This window comes from Amaranthus tricolor, chromosome 17 (genome assembly GCF_026212465.1).
Source record: "Amaranthus tricolor cultivar Red isolate AtriRed21 chromosome 17, ASM2621246v1, whole genome shotgun sequence".
In the NCBI taxonomy this organism is placed as follows: domain Eukaryota; kingdom Viridiplantae; phylum Streptophyta; class Magnoliopsida; order Caryophyllales; family Amaranthaceae; genus Amaranthus; species Amaranthus tricolor.
Window position 1 is genome coordinate 12,840,746 of NC_080063.1, and position 19,121 is coordinate 12,859,866.

A 19,121-nucleotide genomic window follows, 5' to 3' on the forward strand; every position below is an offset into this window, starting at 1 on the left:
TTTCAGACGCATTATTGTATGATGTACGAATTCAAACACGGTATTATCTCTCTAAAAACTCTCTAAAAATGTTCTTCGGTTTTAAACAAACTGTTAGTTGTAATCGATTAACTATGGCTAAGGAAAGCGACTATGAATCGGATCCGGTACGTTAATTTTTCGATTTGAATCGGTGTAATTTTTTTTAAAAAAAAGTTGCAAAACTGGGCGGATAGACCATGGTTCAGTCGCACAAAACTGGGCGACTGGACCATGGTTTAGTCGCACAAAACTGGGCGACTGGACCATGGCATTGCTCAGTTTTGTGCGACTGAACCATGGTTTAGTCGCCAGTTTGTGCGATTTTTTTTTTTTTTATTTACATTTTTATTTTTTTATTTGTTATTATTATTATTAATATTATTTTTTTTATTATTATTCTTATAAATAATAATAATAATATTATTATTATTATTATTATTACTGTTACTATTATTATTATTATTATTATTATTATTATTATTATTATTATTATTGTTATTATTTTTAGTATTATTACTTTTATTAATTTATGTTATTATTATTATTATTATTATTATTATTATTATTATTATTTATATTTTTATTATTAATGTAAGTAATTTATATTATTTTTATTTCAAATTTGCAGGAGTTTGAAAACTTCGGAGACAACGTTGATTACTCTGATAGTTTTGTTACGGATAGAGAATTTGTTTCCTTAGATGAATTACATAGTTGGGCCGATGCTATAGCAATAACAATTGGTTTTCAATTTACACGTGCTTCTTATAAACAAAAAGAAGGACGTTCTAGAGTTAGTGTGTATTTAAGATGTCACCACTATGGTAATATTAGGGGTGATTTACATAATCTAGATAATACTGCCCGACGTGGTTCTAAAAGTAGAAGTTGCGGGTGTAAATTTTTGACTGTAGCGAGTAGTCGTAAACCAGAAGAAAGACCTTGGACAGTAAGGGTGTGTCCTGGTGAAAAAGGAAGACATAACCACCCGTTCTTAGTGTACAGAGATGGTCATGTAAGGGCAAATAGGATCAATGTAGATATTCGGGAGCACATACGACAGCTTAGTGCAACGGAAATGCAACCGACCTTTATTATGAGTTCTATCAGAGAAAATTTTTCAGTTTTTTTACTAGTATGAATCAGATATATAATGTAAGGCAATCAATAAGGAGAGAAGGGATGGAGGGTAGGACTCCCCTTCAACACTATCTTTATATGGCCACAGAACTTAATTACGTGGTTTGGACAGACTTGGATAGCGAAGGGGAATTGAGTAGATTATTAGTTGCAAATCCTACCTCTATCCAAATGATACGTACATGGCCGTATGTTGTGTTGATAGATACAATGTACAAAACGAACAAGCAAAAGTGGCCACTATGTGAAGTGATCGGAGTGACGCCAACCAATCACAACTTCTTGGTTGCGTTCTGTTTGATGCGAGATGAGGCGGCTGTGTTGTATTCGTTGGTGTTGCAGGGATTGAGAGTTATTTTCGGCACAGCTCATAATGTCATTGTAACCGATCGAGACGAAGGTTTATCTGCAGCTATTCGTGACGTCTTCCCAGGTAAAAAGATTTTGTTGATTAATTATTGTCGCTCTATCTTGTGAATATGTCTTAATTACGTTCAATGTTGTGTTTAATGTAGATGTGCGAAATTTGTTATGCATTTGGCATATTGCAAACGACGTTGAGAACATGGTGGACAAGTTGTGTGGCGGGAAAAAAAAAATCAACAAGGGCAGGTATTCAGGAAAAGTAGATGGAACCCCTTGGTTAAAAGTTCTACAATCGACGAATTTGAAGAGAGATGGCAAGCGATCGTGAATACGTGGTCGGTTAGGAACAAAAAGTCGTTCGGTATTTGGCTGGAACATGGATTCCACTTAGAGAGAAATTTGTGCGTGCGTGAACGAATGATTATTTACACATGAACAGAGACCAAATCCTAAGTTTGTATCCATCCCAGGAATTGTTAGACGATGCTATATTCAGAATAGGTTCACACGGCAATGGACCTGCTCCTTATATTCACTGGATGGATGCACCGATGGCATTATACTCTGCAGCAACGTTTCTTAACATTGGCATTGTTTATTATGGCTCTGCTGATAGTAACCCGATGTACAACTATTTGGTTCTTTCGTTAAGGAAAGCATCGGGCGTACATAGTGTAAATAAAGTTATACATATATATTGGGTGAATGGAAATTATTTTGTTTAACTGTTAACGAACGACGATTCATCCCCACTGCAGCCCGTCCATCAACGTTGGAGAGAAGCAGTTGACAAATTTTCTAGGCATATAGAAACACATTTTACTAGTAGGATTATGCTCTAGAATAAACTATGCGGGCCACGACCACCACAATGTAATAACACCGCTGACGATGCTGCAAATTTAAATAGTCCATAGTGTAACGTGATGTGTAAATCATTATTCAGTTGTATTATAGATAGTCCATAGTTATACTATTGTGTACGTTATTACTATAGAAATTGTAGATTAAATTTTTTATAGAAATTGTAGATTAAATTCTTTATAGAAATTGTAGATTAAATTCTTTGTGTATAGTAACGATGTAAGTTAATAAAAGCATGCATTGATGTAAACATGAATTAAATTTAATGTAAAAAGCGTTGACGTAAATAAATAAACGCATTAATGTAAATTAGTTTAGATACAGACTATGAAGGGCCGTGCCCCTTAAACGCTTGCCATTCGGCAAATAAATCTTTACAATCATTAAGGTACACATCTAAGGCATGTCTTTCCCGAGGGTTCATTTCCGCGACAGGAGGCAGTCTCGCCAATGGAGCGAATCGACTCGGCCATTCATTGACAAACTGAAAAAAATAAGGAAAAGGGGGGTGAATATGAATTTAAACAGCATTTAAATAACATAACGACATAATAGAAGGCTGTCGACTGGGTATCCGTGGCCTGGAACCTATGACACAGCTGCATCAGTTCAGCAACGTTCACGCAGCCGCTGGTGAATACACCTCTCCGCCGTAGCTCAGACATGGGCTCCCCGAACAGATTGGTGATACCGACCTACCACTCCACCTCAGAAGGCTCAGCGGGTAGAGAACCTTCAATAGCAATGCCCAATATGCGTTGCACGTCGTGCAACATAATCGTCATTTCCCCCATGGCATGTGGAAGGTGTTCGTATCCGGCTGCCACCTCTCCACGAAGGCCGATATCAAAGCACAATCGATGTGCTGGTGCATAATGTACGGTAAACGGTCGAGGGGAATAGCAAGTAGAACATCGTACAGCGCATCGGTCATATCCCTCAGACCGATGATGGCCTCCAACGGCCTCTTCCTACTACGGCATTCCAGAAGCGGAGGCGTACGCTCACAGCCGTCAAAAATAAGTTTAGCTATCTGCTCCCCATAGCTAGGTATCAGTCGCGTATCTGTCGGTCCCCCGGGCTGGGGCGATGTGACTAACCAGTCCGTGCCAGCAAACTGTGAGCGCCTACTCTCCCGTGGCGGCTCATTATCAACGAGACTATGTCTGGCGCGCTCAGATGCGCCTGAAGAACTAGGGTCGGCACATGCAAAACTCCCGTCGGGCCCCCAGACAATAGTCCAGTCCACTGAGCGAAAATCACGACCTTGGTATTCAACATCATCAGCATCATTATCCTCATCACTAGAAACCCCCAAACTACTCTGGATGCTGCTAGCCTGGTCATCAACAGGGGTTCGCACTTGGTCCAGCGTACTCAACCTTTGGGCCAAATTGTGTCTGGCAGCCTCTTCCTGCCTAGCCCTCCTAGCAGAACCCGTTACCCCCCTCTCATGCGGGTCCCCTCTGAGTAAGGTAGGCCTAGAACTTTTACCTCTCAACAAGTGTCTAAAAAAACCCTTTCTTTTTCCTTGATTACCAGCCATTTACCACAATTTTTGATAATTTAAGTAAATATTAATAATAAATGAACATAATCAAACGTTACGTTAAATTAACCACATGAACAAAAAACAATAATTAATTAGCAACAACAAAATTTAACTAATCATTATCAACAAATATAATGTTACAACATATTTATTATTATGATTATTAATAATATTATTGTAATTAGTTTTCTAAATTGACAATAATCATAATAATAATAGCAATTTTAATAAAAATAATAACATTAATAATAATCATAACAATAATAACACAAACAATAATAATAATCATAACACTAATAACAAAAACAATAATTAAAAATAAAATAAAAGGAAAATTTAATAATAATAATAATAATAATAACAATCACTTTAATAATAATATAATAGTAAAAATAATAAGAATAACAGTAATAATAATAATAATAATAATAATAATAATAATAATAATAATAATAATAATAATTATTATTATTATTATTATTATTATTATTATTATTATTCCAAAAAACAAAAAAAAAACCCCACCAACAACAATAATAAAAATAATATTCAAGACAATATAAAAAAGTTAATAATAATAATAATAATAATTATAATAAAATTATTTAAAATAATAAATTAATAATTAAAACAAAAATAAAAATTTAATAATAATAATAATAATAACAATCATAATAATAATAACAATAATAATAATAATAATAATAATAATAATAATAATAATAATAATAATAATAATAATAATAATAACAGTAATAATAATAATAATAATAATAATAATAATAATAATAATAATAATAATAATAATAATAATAATAATATAAATATAAATAAAAAAATAATAATTATTCATAAAAAACGGAAAAAAAAAATTTTGAGTCGCAGGAATCTGGGCGACCCAGGCCCCGTTTAGTCGCAGGAAAAATCGCGGCTGGACCCCGTCAGTCGCACGTTTGCCCAGATTCCAGCGACTGACTTAATTTTATTTTTTTTTTAAATTAAAATAATAAGATTCGAAAATAAATTACCTCGATTATTTGTTTGCGGATTAAACTTCTTAGTTTTTGCTCCAAAAATTTGATTTTGTAAGTTTGTTTTTTGAGTGTGATAAGAAAAGTTTTTAGTGAGATTGTGGTATATATAGAAAATTTTAAGTCCAGTGGCAAAATCGTAATTTTTTAAAATCTAGGGGCAAATTCGTAATTCCAATAGGGGCGACATAAAATGAAAAGGGTGACGAAGTTTAAGAATTGGGCTAATTTAAACTGCTAATTTAATTCGAATCTAAGCTGAAATATATGGGTTTTAGGTTGATCTGACTTGATATGATTATTATTTTATTAGGTTAATGTTAAAATTTTAAATCTAAAATAAACTTATATAACTCGTTTAATCAAACGAGATAATTTTGAGGCAAATAAGTTAAGTAAATACGAAATAAACAGCTGATAAATAAAAAATTTTAAATTAAGGCCAAAAAATAAAATGTAGTTGATTTTAAAAAAACATTGACTAGAAAAAAGAAAAACTAAAAAGGGTTAAATGGATCGAAATGAGGTCAATCTAATGTGTTACATATTAGATCATTGTAACACCCCGAGATTTTAATGAAGTAATTATTTAATATTTTAATAGTTTTTAAAGACTTTACAATTATTTATGAAATTATTTTAATAAATTTCTTTCGTATACGAATTTAAATGTTAACTTATATATATATATATTAAAAATATAATTACGATTCAAAAATAAAGAGGTTCGAATTAAAATGATTATTTTATTAAAACGTCTAAGCCCCCGAAGGTGAGTCTCTTAGTTAGGCCTCGCAAGAAAAAAATGAATCTAAATAAATAAATAAATAAACATGATAATAATAATAACAAGGATAAAAGGCATGAAACCCTTTTTTTTTTTTCTTCTTGCTTGAGCCGTCACTCCTCCCTCCCCTCCTTCTCTTCTCCCTTCCCTCTCTCAATTCCCTCTCCCTCACGGCCCACAACAGCTGCTGGCACACCAGACCACCAGCAGACCACCGTGAGTAGCCCGCAGCAGCACAGCCGCGTTTTCCCTCCCCCACGCACTACAAGCAGCAGCCTCACCACGAACGACCACAGCAGCGGCTGTTTCGTGAGCCACCAACAGGTATAGCAGCCGCAAGAGGTGGTTCCTCCACCATTTTCGTGCTCCACACCACTACAAAAACCACTTATACCCTCACCCATTTCTAGTTCCCCTTGTGAGCAATCTCTTACCCAAATTAAGTTTGTATGTGTTGATATTTGATTTCTTATTATTTAGAGTTCATCTTTGTTAAATTGGAGTATGAATATCTTGATTTTGTTATGGGTTTGATTATTATGGTGATCTGAAATTAGATAAGTTAGGGTTTATATTATGATGAATTTAAAGGTAGTAATTTGGGTAAATTCATGAATCTTAGCTTGGATTAAGTTATATCTTAATAGGATTTAAAGTGGGTAAGCATTTGAAAGTGTGAATTGAACTTGAATAAGTTAGGGGTGGATGAATTAAAAGTAGTATATACTATTTTTGTGGCTTGGATGATGTTTTGTATTGGAAATCTTGTATAAGCTTGTGTATGTGACACTTTGGATGAATGGTGACTAGTATTGTTAATATCCATTGTTGTAGAGTAAACGATAATAATAATTACTGAGACGGATTAAGGTAGCGATTGTCATTAATGAAAGTATTATCGTGGTTATAGTCGTTGATGAGGTGGTTAGTTTTGAGCTCGGTTGCTATACTGATATGTTCAATTGTGTCGCTAAGTTGGGTGACTTTGACCCAAATTATACGAATCGTTATTGATTCGCCAAGCTACAAATCTAATTTATTCTTAATCGTTTCACTCTAAAAACCTTGGAAAAATAATAAACCACTACTATCATAGGTGATATGATTGTTATTAAGTGTAACGTCATGTATTACGTGTTCTTGAACATATCTTGATATAAACCTGACTAGAATCTAATGTTATGGTTTGATTGGAATTGATGGCGTAGTTCATGTATGAACATGGGTTGAATTTATTGCATGAGTATGCGTAGAATGCGTATTAGCTTGAATCGAAACTTAATTGGCTAATAGCGTAGCTTGTATGGAGTCGGTGCTTCGTAAATGATGTGAAGTAGGCTTATTAGTCTTACTTTAAACGTGTATAGGTGCCCGGTTCATAAGAGGGGCGTAAGAACCCCTTCGAAGCGATTTTTGTGGCTTGTCATCTTGCAGTGCAGGTAAGTACACGCAGTAACTGATTCTTGCATGCATCTTCAATATATTTTCCTTGCGTGATAATATTATACGAGCTAGGTTGAATATGATTTGCTATTTAAATACTGTTAAGTTTGTGTTACAAGTGAAAATCAGTTGTCAAGATGGTAGAGATTGAGTTCTGATATCGCGAGAGTAGAATGTTGGATTATATGAGATGGAATGGGAATGAGTCCCTTATTGATGAGATATTAAGTTGGATGTTACTGTGACTCCACTGGATTGGTACCCCAGTTGGTTTAGTTCCCGGAGGCATGGATCATCTATATATGGTCGCTGTACGGGGGTATGATCATACTTTGCCATTGGGCGCCGGCATGGCCGTCACCGCCCTTGGCTGAGGTGTTGCCATGTGGGTCTTGCAAACCCCAATATGGTGGCCTCTAGTCACAAAAGATGATACGTGGAATTAAGGAAGAAATAGAAAATGGTGAAGGCATTGAGAAGTGCACAGAAGTGAGGAATGGTTGGAGTAGATTTTTATACATTGGAGTGTCTTTCTTCCCTCGTTTTGTTGAATTGATTGTTGGTTGCATGTATAACTTGTTGCTAGGTACTGACGTGTACTGCTTGTTTCCTTGTTGACGGCTTGTCTCTGATGGCCCTGCTATGACACGTTTGGTCTATGACTTTACGTTGAGCAGCAGGGGCGTCGTAGATAGGTCTTGCAGGTTTTGGAGTTTCCTTGCATTGCATATGGGGGGGGATCGAGTGAGAACCTTGACGCGTGCCGTGTTCGAACCATTTTTGACGCTACATGTGATTTCGAATTGAAAGTGTGTATGTTTTGGTTGAGGCATGAGTCCTCCTTTTGATGTAATTCGTTCCGCTGCAAAGATTTATATCGTTTTATATTTTGTTATAGTATCTTGAATGGCTTGTACAGTGGATTATCTTTTTGCTTGGAAAACCCAAGTGTTTACATGGGAACCACGATCCATGCTTAGCATGTCGACAGAGGTTTTGGCGATGACCTTTCCGCCGTGATTCTGTTACGAGGCCATTGATGCCTCTTCATTATGATGATTTATCGTTTGTCTAAATCTTCGGCGCGTCAAATTTCAAGGCAGATGCTGCCGAAATTTCCGTAGGATTTTGTTTGGAAGTTTTCAAACGTCATCTCTTTCTTTTCCCTATTTAAATAATTATTTATTTCTACAAGTGACACCCTTGAAGGGTCTGAAATTCAGGGGTGTTACAATCATAGTTGTAATTTCAGCCTAATTAACTACATGAATTAGGTTTGGATCAAAGATTTCAGAACCGCAATCAAACCCTCTATTACTTTAATGTGTAAAACTACCTACTTTATTTAGTTAAACTAATAATACATTCCTATCTACATCAAACTTATTATTCAATAAAATAATATATTTACTGTCTAAAATAATATTGCAATTATTTTAATCTCTGTGAACCTTCTTCATGGAAACTTCATTAAGGAACCGAGATTAAAAAGTTAATATTAAGGACACGTGTAGAAATTAAACAAAATGCCTAAACAAAATGCCAACATATATAACAGAAACATAGTCCAAAACTGAAAAGTACGCCTCTTTGTGCGCTTTCATCCCTTCATATCACAAATCACAATTCACAACCAGCTTCTGGAAGGACACTGGAAATACTGAAAATTTTCCTAACGTCAAATTGAAGAATCAAGAAAAGTTGATACACCCAAATTACTTTTTTCCTGAATTAACTCCATAAAAGTCAAACAATTTCTTCCATTTTCTCTCAATCACTCTACACTTTTAATTTGTATGAAATCCAAACTAAAAGATCAATGAAGGTAAATACAATAAACCCATCATCATTCAATTATGAATTTGATGAGAAAATTCATAATCATCCTAAAAAATACTATTTTAAAGGAGAATTTGGAATACCCTTTTACCCATGTTTGATATGTTTTTTGGGTATTACTTCCATTTTTAGCTTCTTTTTTGTTTATTTTTATAACCCTTTTCATTTCTCTTCTCAATCTATTAAGCAATTTCCTCATCAACCAACAAATTACATCAAACCCCAATATGGTAATTCTCTATTCCATTATCCCCTTTTTTGTGAATTAATTAATTAATTTTACGTTAATTCTTGTTGCATGCATGTTCTTGTTAGAATTTATCCAACCCACTTTGAAAGTTTTCTTGAGAAATATGTCGATCTCAGGATTATGTCTGAAAAAATTATTTTTTTTAGGGTTATATATAATAAAGAATGCTTCTTGGCGTTTCTTTTTGGGTTTTATGCGTTTATTATATTTATGTTACGAGATCTGATCATAATTTCTATAAATGGGATGTAATGAATGTGATGATGGTTTCCTAAATCGATCATTTCGGAGTTTTTGAAGTTTTATGAATTTAAGCTTGTATGATACGGGCTTGCGGATTCAATCATTTAGCCGTCTATTCTGAGGATTTTTCTTGAGTTGAATGACCGATCTTGGGAATGAGTTGTCGTCTTCCTTCCCTCTTTAGACTTTGATTATAGTTTATATGTACGGAATACACTGTGTACGATCATGATTATATTATACAATGAAAAGAAAGGAAAAAATAGGGTATTTAATTTTTTTACTTTTGCACAAAAAAATTATTAGATGATGAAAAATGTGACTTGTTCCCTGATTTTTTTTTAATTTTAATTTTGAATAGATGAAGAAAATTGTGACTTGTTCAAGGGGAAGTGGGTAAGAGATGAAAATGGAACTCAATACACAACAAGTAGTTGTCTGACAATTCCAGAGTCAAAAAATTGCTTCAAAAATGGAAGAAATGACACTGATTTTTTGAATTGGAGATGGAAACCATATGATTGTGAGCTTCCAAGATTTGATCCAATTAAGTTTTTGCAAATTGTTGGTGGTAAAAAAATGGCTTTTCTTGGGGATTCAGTTGCTAGAAATCACATGGAGTCTCTTCTTTGCCTATTATCTCAGGTATTTAATTTAATTATTTTATTTATCTCGTTTTTTTAATACAGGGTAGACTATAAGTGTTCATTCGGGTCATCGGGTTGATTTCGGGTTAGTTTGAAATCGGATTCGGTTATAAGGTCGGGTAAATTTCAGGTTATAAGGTCGGGTAAATTTCAGGTTATCGGGTCTATTTTGAACACCTCTACCAAGATGAGGAGGCACAACGAGAATCAAACACAATCCATTCATTCTTTTTTTTTTTCTCATTTACTTTTTACATAATTTTCAAAGTTAACATTTAAGCCTTAATATCTCTAAATACGCATCATAAAGAAATCATAAAGAATTAATGATAAAAAATACACATTAAAATGAATCTAATAAGTTTTAAATATCTTAATCAAATATATGTCGTTTTAATATGAAATATTCTAAACATAAAGAGCATTAGAAAAAGAAAGAATTATTTTTTAAATAAGTGGTTAATAGTAGATATTGCTTTTTGAGTTATTTTTGGTGACCATATAATAAATGGAATAAGGCGCAAAAATTGTTGAAAGGAAATGCTGCAAAATTAATGGATGTCCTTTGCGTGAATGATGAGAAATGGCTTAATATAGATTCCATGATTTATTTGCAAGCAAAAGTAATATGGGATTTTTAGGTGGATTAGTTATTAGCTTTTAATTAACAATTTTATTTTGTATGAAACGTCTAAACTAATCTAATTAGTTTATTTTTTTAATCGATTACTTTAAAATTATAACTGATCACTTTGCACACTAAATGTACATAAATCAATCCAATAAAAAAATTTTTACCATGAAATTATCTCATTTAAAAATTTATCTTTAATAAAATAAAAAATTTGTGTTTAATATATAAAATTATATTTATTTATCTTCTATAATTAATACAACTATTACTATAATAAAACAAACTAAGAGCATCCACCCAAAAAATGCATAGGTGTTGATTTATTATGAAAAAATTTCGTCCAATTTGATATGATGATATCATTATTGACTTTTTAATATATTTTTGAAAACATCAATTTTGTTAAATCAATAAATTTAAAAGGTACTTGATAAACCAATTTCTCACACATTTTTTACGCATGCATGCTATGAATGGTTAATTGTTAATTACCGGTCAAATTTTGCAATATAAACGCAGCTGTAGTTTATGAAAAAAATCAAGTATATTAATGATGGATTGTAATTTTCTACTACTCTTTTTTGATTGGTTGTTTAAAATATGTGTGACTATTATTACATTCATATAATGAAACGGTCTCGTTGTGAGACATTTCTCATACATGAGTGTAATAATCCGACAGATGGCCTCTCATCAAACTAACTGATTTTTTAATAATACTTCTTTTGTTAACTAATACTTGTTGCATTTCTTTTTGCACATAATTCAATGTATACTTTGAGAAGAATTTAACAAAATCCCACAAGAAAATATTTTTTTCTTATAGTTCGATGAGAAAATTGTAGTCAAAGTTTGACATTAAAATTCGTAAATTCTATTTGAGAAAAACATATAAAAACGGGGGGAGTATTAAATATTTTATTTTGACTAAATGAAGAATTACGAAAAATTACATATTAAAAAATTAAGTTTTAAGAAGAATAAAACAAGATCCATACACATGACTATATTATTTCTTATGTCTGAATTGAAATTACTAGAATAAAAAAATAAATAGTGTTATATTAAAATGTAACGAGTATTATGAAAATGAAAAGGAGTAATTACAATATACTTATATGCATTAACATGTTTGATCTAACATTAATAAGTACATTATTAAGATTCAGTTCATTTTCTTCACTACGCGAAATTCATGACATGCCGTGTTTTCGGAGTAAATTCTTTGGAAAGTGTGTGCATAACGTTCATAGTAAGCTAAGCTTCAATAAGCTAGCTAGATTATGGTTTAGCATCGGTATGGACACTCAAAGTGCTGATCTGCTATAGAAATTAAGATTTTGTTTCCTTTGGAGAGTATGAATTATGTTTCTAAAAAGATCGTGAATTTGATTTTTCACCTAATTCTCTCATCTCTTAGCGGCTTAGTCTACCCTCCAATGAAAAAGGTTTTGATTTACTATCAATACACGAATTATCACCGTATCAAATAAGCAACTCAACCAAAAATAATTAGTAAATTGATGATCATAGACCCATGCTTTGTTATATTTTCTCTAGTTTAAATTAGTTGCTAATTACTATTTTAACCTCATCAATAGTTGTGCATGATGAAAAATTATATGTATTGAGACAATTTGAATAAGACTTCAATTGACTATATTCTTACTTATACACAACGAATAAAAAGTAAATCAATAATGATTGATAATATATACTTAAATATACATTGAGACGAATTGAATAAGATATCATGAGTTGACTATGTTCTTATATTACACATAAAAAATAAAAAGTGAAACAATAACGATTGATAAAATGTACTTACAAATTACAATGCTGTGGGTATATGAGATTGAACTCATAACCTTTCGTTACATTACCTTCTTATACCATGCATGTCAAGGAAACAATTCAACTTAAGAATCATAACTCCATGAGATATTCTATATTGTACTACAAAGAAGTATTATTTGTCTAAGTTAGTATTCTACTATCGTAAATATGTGCATTAGACAATTTATACTGGCAATAACTGTTAGAGTATATAATATATTTAGAGGTTTTAACCATCAGTTTAAGCTTTGTTTAAGTTGGTTTCTTGACATGTATAGAAGCTAGCGTGCCAAGAGGTTACAGATATGAATCTCAACCACCTCTCAAATTCATGTGAAATATTTTGCATCAGGTAAGAGGAGGATCTGTGTTACGTCTACATTTTTAGTCTAAAGATCTCTCATATAGTAAGGGAGGGTGTTAGAATATATAGCATATCTTCAATTGGTATCTTCACATCAACAAATCATGAAAAACTCTTGAAAACATATCTAAAGATTTAATAAATGACTTGTATATACAGGTAGAAACTCCGGTAGATGTATACAAAGATTCAGAGGATCGATTTAGAAAATGGCATTTTCCATCCTCCAACTTCACTCTAATGACCTTCTGGTCAAAATTTCTTGTACAAGCAGAAGAAATAATGGTAAACGATTCGGGTACAGGCAGTTTCAACCTGCATTTAGACAAAGTTAACAAGAAATGGGCCTCAAAACTTTATGGTTTAGACTATCTCATCATCTCAGATGCTCACTGGTTCTTTCGAAAAAACTACTTATACAATGAAAACAAGCTAATCGGGTGCGTGTATTGCAACGAACGAAACATAACAGAATTAGGCCTTAATTACGCTTTAAGAATAGCATTTCGTACGGCCATGAAATATATTAATAACTGTAAGGAATGTAACAAAGGGATGGTGACCTTAGTAAGGACATTTTCGCCAGCTCATTTCGAGAATGGGGGGTGGGATAGTGGAGGTGGGTGTAATAGCACTAGGCCGCGTAGCGACGAAAAGGGGAAGGGGATGGAAGATAGGTGGTTTGAGTTGGAGGTAAGGAAGGTACAAGTAGAGGAATTGGTTAGGGCAAGGGAAGAGGCAGGAGAAGAAGGGAAAAATAAGTTTAGATGCTTGGATGTTACAAACGCAATGTTAATGAGGCCTGATGGGCATCCTGGTGAGTTTTGGGGTAATAAATGGATGAAAGGGTATAATGATTGTGTACATTGGTGTATGCCTGGTCCCATTGATGTTTGGAGTGATTTCTTGTTTGCTGTTTTGTAGAAACATAATTTGTTTGGTTATAAGAAATAAGAAACACATATTTTTTTGAAATTTATATGATGATATATTAATTTTAACTCTAAAACAACAATTATTAGAGCTTTTTATTTTATTTTTTTGATAGTTAACTGTTTTGACTAAGATATAATGCTTGTTTCTGGTAGTTTCTCTTATTAATTAAAGTAATCTTGTAATCTTGTTGACCTTGTGCTATATTTCTTGGATACGACTTACATAGTATTTGTACCAGGACATGATTCAAAAATGGAGATTTGAAGTCAAACGGGTTGATATGATGGTCTTCAAAATATGAGAAGTAGAATAGGGAAAAAATCGAAATTTTAGGGGATCTAAAACAAATATAATACCACATCTAATTCTATATTTATTGTTTTAAACTTTTTTATTAGTCAGATTTTAGTTAACAATAATATTTATATTTATTCATTTGCTCTCTTTAATACCATCTAAAATATCAATACCACTTTAATAATCACCAAACATAAAACACGTTGAAAAATTTTATATTAATACTGTCTAATATGCCTCGTGACACTATTTTATTTTTGAAATGGAAAGAGAATCTGTGATCATTAGGTATCCCGGGGAACACAAGAGGAAACAAAAACTATCATAGCAACTACTACGATAAAATTTAAAACTATTATAAACAAAGTTTTTACACTACAAATAAACTTAACTTTGCACGATATAGGATTTAGCGGCATTAAAAAAATATTACTAATTTATATTTTTAGTGTAATAATTTTTTGTTTTTATTTTAAATTCCACAATAAAGTGATTTAGTGACACTTTATTTTGCCTTGAGTGACATATGTAATTGTACATTTACGAAAAATGTTACTAAATTCTATGCCGTGAAAAGCTTTAGTATAATTTTTTTAATTATGCTGTTAAAGGATTTAATAAATGTCACTAAATCCACTATATATACCATAGAAAATTTAAACATTTAAATTAAATGTTACTAAATATATCCCACTAAAAGTAAATTATGTTGTATTGATAATATATCATGATCAATTTTTGATTGAATCGACATTCTAAATGAATTGAAATCAAAAAAAATAAAAGAAAATTTATATAGACAACTACAAAAACTGATTTATTAATTTATATAGCAGACTCAATCTTAATGGCCGTCAAGAATCAAAGGAAAAAAGATAGGAGTAACAAGGAAGTACAATACTAATAATCAATGATGTACAAAAGATGGAGAGGAGATAATTAGGCATGTTAGATAATGCTAATGACATCTTTACTAATCTCTTTACATATATATACGTTACTCCCTGCTGGTTTTTGTAATGTTGGTATTATGGTATCAATATTCCTTCACAACTTAGTGATTTATTAATAGTTATTTATAATTTATTGATAAAATAATTAATATATACAATGAAAGATTTTGACATTAAATGATTTTTTATGTGTAGTGTTAAAAAAATTCTTTGTTTATCGATGTATAATATATAGGCATGAACAAGATAAACAAAATTTTCATTAACTAATATAATTTTTAATAAGAAAAATATATATCAAAAAAAAAAAATTAGATATGTTTAGTATAAGGTCAAATAGTAATATGCTTTTGATTTTGCAAGGAGATTTCCAAGTTTAAGGCCAAATAAAATTTTATTTTTTGAAGTACTTCTCTAGCATCAATTTCTTTAAAACTACTTTTAAAAAATAGTTTTCAAAAATTGGCTAAAGAAATCCAAAGTCTCTATGATTTTTTTTAATTATTATAAAATAGGCTCGAAGGAGAAGAGTTAGGTGAGATTAGATCTCAAACTTTATTGTAACATTAATTGCTTATTAGCATATAAAAATGTTACATTATTCTAATAATTTCATATTTTATTGAAGTAACTAAATGAATAATATTACAATCCTAATGAAGTATTGGTTTAATAATTTTTAAATAAATTCAAGAAGCTAATGGTTTATTTGGCAATATTAAATAGATTTGAATGAATGGTGAGCACAACATTGCCAATTAAATCCATTAATTTTGCTAGTTTTTATTCAAATAACTATTTTTAGTACAAATTTAACCCAATTTTAGTACTTAATTTTCTATTTTCTCTATTTTTAAAATTTTATGTCTCTTCATTCTCTCTATATTATTGAGAACATAGGAAAAAGAGAAAGAAGAAATAAAAATGGCAAGATATACTTGTATTATTTTCATTTTATTTCATCTTATTAAATAGCTTTAACAACATATGCTCATACTATAGTTCCAGCAGATAGGACAAAAATTAATACTTGGTTTCAAGCTGCAATCAACCCAATTGGGTAAACATATTTTTCACAATTTTTTTCTCTATTAAGTTTTTTATTAGAAAAAAGATAGCAACAAAAAGAAGGCATAAATGTATGTATAATTTATTTATCTTTATACTATTTTATTTTATAGTCAACAAAAAAATGTTGGCTCGTGATGTTGTGGAAGCAGAATTAGGTGATGTATAAATTATCGAAGTGAGACAAGATGGGAATGGAAAATTTAAAATAATATTTGATGCTGTTAAACATGTTTAAGTAGGAAATAAAAAACGTGTAATCATAACATTGGATATCATTTTTGAATATAAGAATTCTGCTCCAGGGCCTGATGGTAAAGCGAAGGGTGCACAAGCTGTGGCAATGAGAATCTCTGGTGATAAGGCGGCATTTTGAGAATGACTGCCCAAACCTTGTCATTCTCAAATCTTTATTTATAATTTCATAATTAAAATTTATAATTTGAAATGAAATACTTATTTCGAAACACTACATTATATGAATTGACAGAACTCTGAAATTCCTGTCTTATCGGGCGATAATATAGCAGTGATAGTTGCCCATGCAAGGAAGAATAAAGATGAAGATGGTGGATACTCTTTTGTCCATTGTAAAGTTACTGGAACAGGTGGTCATGCAGTCTTAGGTAGAGCATGGTTTGAAGCAGCTCGAGCAGTTTACTCTTATTGCGACATTGGTAATGCCATTAAACCTGAGGGTTGGCTGACAACAATAAATCACAAGCTCAAAAGTATAATACCTTTTTCCATCTTTTTTATTTTGTTAATAACTTCATTTTTCATCAAATATTATTTAAGATAGTATTTTATTTCACAAAACTAATTTGTGAGCATACTAATTTTCTTGCATTTAACATTATCTATAATAGGACTGTCTACTTTGGAGAGTACAACAATAAGGGTATTGGTGCAGCCTTGCATAAAAGAGTTCCATACGCTAAGAAGTTAAGTAATTGTTAAATTAGGCTGGACTTATTGTGAATGCAAGCATATTAATGGGGGATACAAGTGCACACACTTCATAAGCCAAGGAGATATATACCATCTCAAAACCATATGGCTATGGGAAGAAGGTCTCTAATAGCTTAGCGTGCACACCATTTTCAATTTACCGATGTGAGAACACTCATCTCAACAGTAATGTTGAAGCTGAAATATTTCTCGGTTTAGAGTATATTGATGCACCAACGTGGCTACTTCCACCACCCAACCTATAAAATTTGAAAAAGTAGAGAATTAAGTCTTACCTTACTGGTGGCAAGTACTACATTTTTTAGACGAAATCTAAATTTAATTTTCATTAATTCCTTCATTAAGCCTAACCAAAAAAAGGAATGGAAAAAGTAGATTATAATCAAGAATGCTTTATTATAAATCAATAAGTAGCTTATTTTTTGAAACTAATTAATAAGCTACTTTTAGTTATAGTGTTGTATTTTCATATAGAAATGTAAAACTAATGACACAAATTATATTTTTAATGGTCAATGATGATTAGTTTTTTTTTTTTTTTTTTTTTTTTTTTTTCTTTGTGACTATGAAATTTAATGAGTTTATATAAGATAAATACAAATATATGATCCTTAAACATAAAACTCAAGTATATTAAAATGTTGCACTTCAATTATATTATATGGATCAACGTACACCATTGCATTTTTTAGTTTTTAGTTTTTAGTTTTATTATAGTCAAATAATATAATATTATGTTTGAGAATGATGATTTTATATGGAAATTTGTATTGGATCAAATTAAATGTTTGACAAATCAAAAAACCTTAAATTTGTATTTGAGTTAGTTCCATCCTTGTTTTCAAAGTAGTTAAAATTGAGAATTGAGAATGACTTGTCAAACCTTATCATTCTCAAATTCCCCATTTATGATTTTATAATTGATATTAAGAATTTGAAATGAAATATATGTTTCCAAACACAACCCAAGAAAAATTATCTACAATAATCATACATTTTACATATTTTTCCACAACAATCTCATCTATTTATTAACTTTAAATAATTTGTATTCTGAATTTTGAGAGATATTTACTTAACCAATTAAACTAGTGACCTGCTACAACTGTTTTTAGCCCAAAACGAATTCAAGTTCCACCCATTATCAAAAACTAATTCAACCATTATATTAACGGTCCGTTTGGTTAGTGGTATTAAATAGTGGTAATGAGAATGATTTTTAGTGTAAACTTTCATCAAAAGTTCCATATCATTCCCATGATAATGAAACTTTGAAATGATATGGAACTTTGATCACAAATTTTTTTTTTATTTACAAATTTCCATTATCAACTAATACCATCTCTTTCAATGGTAATGCACTGGAATAATTTTATAAAGAAAATGAGATGATTGAAGTTGGACAAGCATGACTAAAAGGTAATTTAGAGATTTTTCAACCAAAATTACACCAGTTTTTCATTCCCGTTGCCACTGTTCATTACCACCTACCCAATGGGCCGTAAGAGATTACAAGAGAGTATAAATGCAAATTTTGGAAATCAAATAAACAGAAAAATACCTTGATTTTGGTACTTGTCATGCAATTCATTCAACCATAGAGATTCTGAGCATGTTTAACATGTTTGATCGCACATGCCTCCAAAAATTAAGTTATTAAAGTTTCAAATTTTTATTAGAAAATCTCATAGTTTTTGAAATTGCACGAAGTTTTCAAAAAAATTGTCCATTTTTGCTCCGCCTCTATATTTAGCTCAATATGACTATAATTTGAAAAAGATAACTTAAGGTTATAGTAATTCGCAAATTATTCATAAATTTCTATGCAATAAGTCAGATTTTTTAGGGTTTGAACCTAAGCAAAAAACAATATATTAT

General features: G+C 31.2%; 1 protein-coding gene, 1 long non-coding RNA gene and 1 pseudogene across 2 annotated transcripts; all 3 read left to right on the forward strand.

The window, feature by feature from the left end:
• The first annotated feature begins 5,860 nt into the window (after positions 1-5,860).
• LOC130803991 (uncharacterized) lies at positions 5,861-8,523 on the forward strand. The gene is made up of 3 exons (XR_009039967.1): positions 5,861-6,179; positions 7,129-7,200; positions 7,882-8,523. It is a non-coding gene; the product is annotated as an uncharacterized LOC130803991 (long non-coding RNA).
• Positions 8,524-8,762: 239 nt separating this feature from the next.
• LOC130803992 (xyloglucan O-acetyltransferase 4) lies at positions 8,763-14,332 on the forward strand. Its single transcript, XM_057668255.1, has 3 exons — positions 8,763-9,273; positions 9,898-10,181; positions 13,177-14,332. The coding sequence occupies exons 1-3, from the start codon at positions 9,024-9,026 to the stop codon at positions 13,939-13,941; spliced, it is 1,299 nt and encodes a 432-aa protein (XP_057524238.1). The 5' UTR covers positions 8,763-9,023; the 3' UTR covers positions 13,942-14,332.
• Positions 14,333-15,935: 1,603 nt separating this feature from the next.
• On the forward strand, positions 15,936-17,576 carry LOC130803758 (pectinesterase PPME1-like; annotated as a pseudogene).
• The last annotated feature ends 1,545 nt before the right edge of the window (positions 17,577-19,121 follow it).

What these genes read in the sequence shown, in the direction of transcription:
- LOC130803992 (XM_057668255.1), top strand. Translation starts at nt 9,024, where the DNA reads ATGAAGGTAAATACAATAAACCCATCATCATTCAATTATGAATTTGAT. An exon ending in TTACATCAAACCCCAATATG is followed by an intron (nt 9,274 to 9,897) that starts GTAATTCTCTAT and finishes AATTTTGAATAG; the next exon opens with ATGAAGAAAATTGTGACTTG. An exon ending in TTCTTTGCCTATTATCTCAG is followed by an intron (nt 10,182 to 13,176) that starts GTATTTAATTTA and finishes TTGTATATACAG; the next exon opens with GTAGAAACTCCGGTAGATGT.